The sequence below is a fragment of the Aplysia californica genome, unplaced genomic scaffold (assembly GCF_000002075.1).
Source record: "Aplysia californica isolate F4 #8 unplaced genomic scaffold, AplCal3.0 scaffold00359, whole genome shotgun sequence".
NCBI lineage: Eukaryota > Metazoa > Mollusca > Gastropoda > Aplysiida > Aplysiidae > Aplysia > Aplysia californica.
Genome location: NW_004797629.1, coordinates 117,065 through 120,389, shown reverse-complemented (window position 1 = coordinate 120,389; position 3,325 = coordinate 117,065). Strand labels below are relative to the sequence as shown.

Sequence of the window (3,325 nt, the reverse complement as noted above, 5' to 3'; positions counted from 1 at the left end):
GGTGAAGAGAGTGATGTGAGGGGGATTTTACTTTTTTAAATCTCTATAAAATGCGCACTAAAAGACACATTTATACTTAAGCAGTTCCCAAAGAATACCCTACCTATGGAAGTCTTCAAACTTTGAAGATAATTTTCTCGATAAATTTACTTCTGATACCAGACGACGCTCTCATAGTTCAATTGCAATAAGAATATCGATTTCTATTTAAGATATTTTTTAAATATTGTGTTGATATTTTTGTCTAGAGCAAATCAAATTATTGTCTAACTTTAACAGTATGCCAATAACTCTACATGCCCCAAAAAGGAAGAACGTCAGAATCTGCAGTGTGATTAACAATTTATCATCATCACTTATGTAACATGTAACATCTATATTTTTAAATTTAAAAAAAACAATATAGATCTATACGCATGTGTATATATATATATAATATCACACACACACAAACACACACACACACACCCATATCATATATGTATATATGTTATATATAATATGCCTTTCACTATTTCATTCTTATAAATTGTAAAAACTTCACCTATAAACGTGATGTGTCTATTTCCATAGGGCTCGAATTTGAGAAGTAACTCTTTTTGTCAGCACGCTTCACATATATATATTTCCTCAGACATGTAAAAGTGTAGAACGTACCTGTGAGAAAGCTGACTGGAAGCCCCACCACAACCACAATAATCATCCCAATGCCAGTATACCATAGGTAGGAGATAGAGTACAACCACTGGAGGCCGGGGCTGAAATAACGAAGACACTTTGCATCAGTTGAATGATGGTGGTTGGCAAGTGCTATATGGCCGCTTAAAACCCAAAGAGGCTATCCCGATAAATGTGAGGCAGCGTGGTGGAATCAGGCTTTAGTCAAAATAATCAAAGTGAAGAAACTTGCATTTTTCCTCAGTTTGTGAATTTTTATCAAATTTTAGTTTTTTGGCTAAACATCTTTCATGTCCATTAAAGAACTCATTTCTATTTGGATTTTTCTGAAAAACGTTGATTAAAGACACAAAAAATGTGACTGTCCTGTTACCACGGACTCTTAAGCTCAGGAAATAACTAATCTTTGGCGGCCATTTTCTCACTAATTTTACCTCTGAAAACAGGTGACCCCCACCTCCCTCCTTCACAAATATCTCGACTTGTATTCAAGATAAACAGATATTTTTTTCATCCAAATAAAGACAAGTAAACAAGCTTTAAGATAATACCAATAACTCCACACGCCCAAAAATTGACGAGAGCCTGAATCCACCACGCTGCCTCACAAATGCCTTTTTGAGAAAATTGAAGGTAAAGCTTGACAAATATTTACACCAAGGAAATCAAACTTCTCATATAGATAGGGCAATGCCCACTTTTGGTGTAGGTCAAGATTTCTGGAAACCCCCGAAATCTGGGATAGCCCGCTTGTCCTTAAAAGCGGCCATTATATACAATCATTGGAAGGTGGCGCTGAAACAACAGAGAAATGTAGAATGAATTGTATGTGCGTAGTTAGCACTTTCTGTATACCGTTGGGTTATACTCAGAATACTGAGTACGTGTCTACCTTAACACTATTACTGTTTATAATTATTATTGTTCATTTCTGTTATGCATGCAACTGAAAGCCTGTTTGTGAGTGCAAGCATACTATTGTATTATTACTTTGATGTGCACAAATATTTGTAGAAGAGACAATGTGGGATGGAAGAGTGTGTGTGTATATAGAAGTGTGCATATGTGCGTGGGTATGGGTTGTGTATAATTATGTTTATGTGTATGTGTGTGTGTGAGAGAGAGAGAGAAAGAGAGAGAGAGAGAGAAAGGGAGAGAGAGACAGAAGGAGAGAGTGTGCGCGCGTGTGTATGTGTGTGTGCGTGCCTGTGTGTGTGTGTGTGTGTGTGTGTGTGTGTGTGTGTGTGTGTGTGTGTGTGTGCGTATTTGTACGTGGTGAAACACCAAACCAAAGTGCCAGGCAGGATAGGATCTGGACGACAAAGATATATCTTGTCTTACAAACATTGGGGAGCAAGGCAGCAACAAAACAAAGGTGCAAATTTAAATGTAGGTGGTTGGCAGGTGCTCTGTATAACCATTAGAAGGTGGCGCTGGCAAAACGGAGAAACGAGGAAATAATTGCATGTATGTGGGTGGTTGATGGGTGCATTGGTTTGGTATGAATAGAACAACAATATCATGCTGACTGTTATAACTCCGTTTTCACAAAATGTCAGAACCGCTAAAGTTGAACTGTTTGTTTGTTGGTTTGTTGGTTGCTGTATTTCTGTTTGTTTGCTTTTTGTAAGGGAACGATAAATAACTCAACCCCCCCCTTTTCCCGTACAAAAAGAGAGAAAAAAATGTACCCAACCCCTTTCCCCTACCAAAAAAAAATTAATTAAAAAAATAAAATAAAACGCAATACAATTAAATACAAAAACGTGCACTAAAATAAAGTAAAATTAAAATAGAATAAGTTAAGAACAATCCTACCAAACCAAATACATAATAATAACATTTGAAAAAGTTAGGATAAGATCGATCAAATAGCATAAAATAAAACAATCTTTTAAAAAATAATAAAATGAATACAATTTAAAGAAAATGTGTAAAATACCATGAAACCCCACAGTTATTATTCAACTCCCCGTCTCACCTAATTGGACTTTCTTCCGGCATCATGCCTGTGGTAAATGTCGTTGCGGATGTTGTTAGGGCCGTTGTCATAGCAACGGTTGTCATGGATCCGTTGACAAGGTCCGCCGTACACGTCCCGTTGGGAAAGGGCATTCTCTTTGCAGGGATTCCGTAATTGTAGGAGCCAATAGCCAGCCACATAGACGTTGCCTCGCCTACCACGGCGCCTACCACCGCTCCCTAGAGAGAGAAACATATAAATACATATTATATTAAAGATTAAGTATTGTAACTACTTTTTTTTTAAGAAAAAGAAAAAAAACCCGCCATAGTTACAATTCTTTTGTAAATTATGAGAAGATGTCCGTCAGGAAATTATTTATAAGGGGAAAGGTTTTTAAAAACAAAAGTTCAAGAATGATTGCTTAGTAATACAAACTTTTAAAAAGACCCCAAATAGCCTAAAAATCATTTTTTTAACATACAAAAAACACAAACAACCGCTTCCCAATCCCAATTTTAAAAAATAGTAGGACTTACTTTTTTTTTAAACGTTCTATTTTAAACAACTAACGAATGACTATAAGGTCAAGATAATATATTTGTGAAAAGGAAGAGGTTCTCTTATATTAACATTAATTAAAATAATAATAATAATAATCATCATCATCATCATCATCATCCT

The 3,325-nt window shown here is 35.8% G+C and overlaps 1 protein-coding gene across 1 annotated transcript in view; it reads right to left on the bottom strand.

Annotated features, from left to right (window-relative positions):
• The window catches only part of LOC101855656 (sodium-dependent multivitamin transporter), a gene marked incomplete at its 3' end in the record, with an annotated part of 17,041 nt that overhangs the window by 5,189 nt on the left and 8,527 nt on the right, over positions 1–3,325 (bottom strand). The window contains 2 exon segments of the mRNA XM_035971003.1: positions 658–758; positions 2,660–2,880. Of these exon segments, the coding sequence (XP_035826896.1) occupies positions 658–758; positions 2,660–2,880 (322 nt within the window).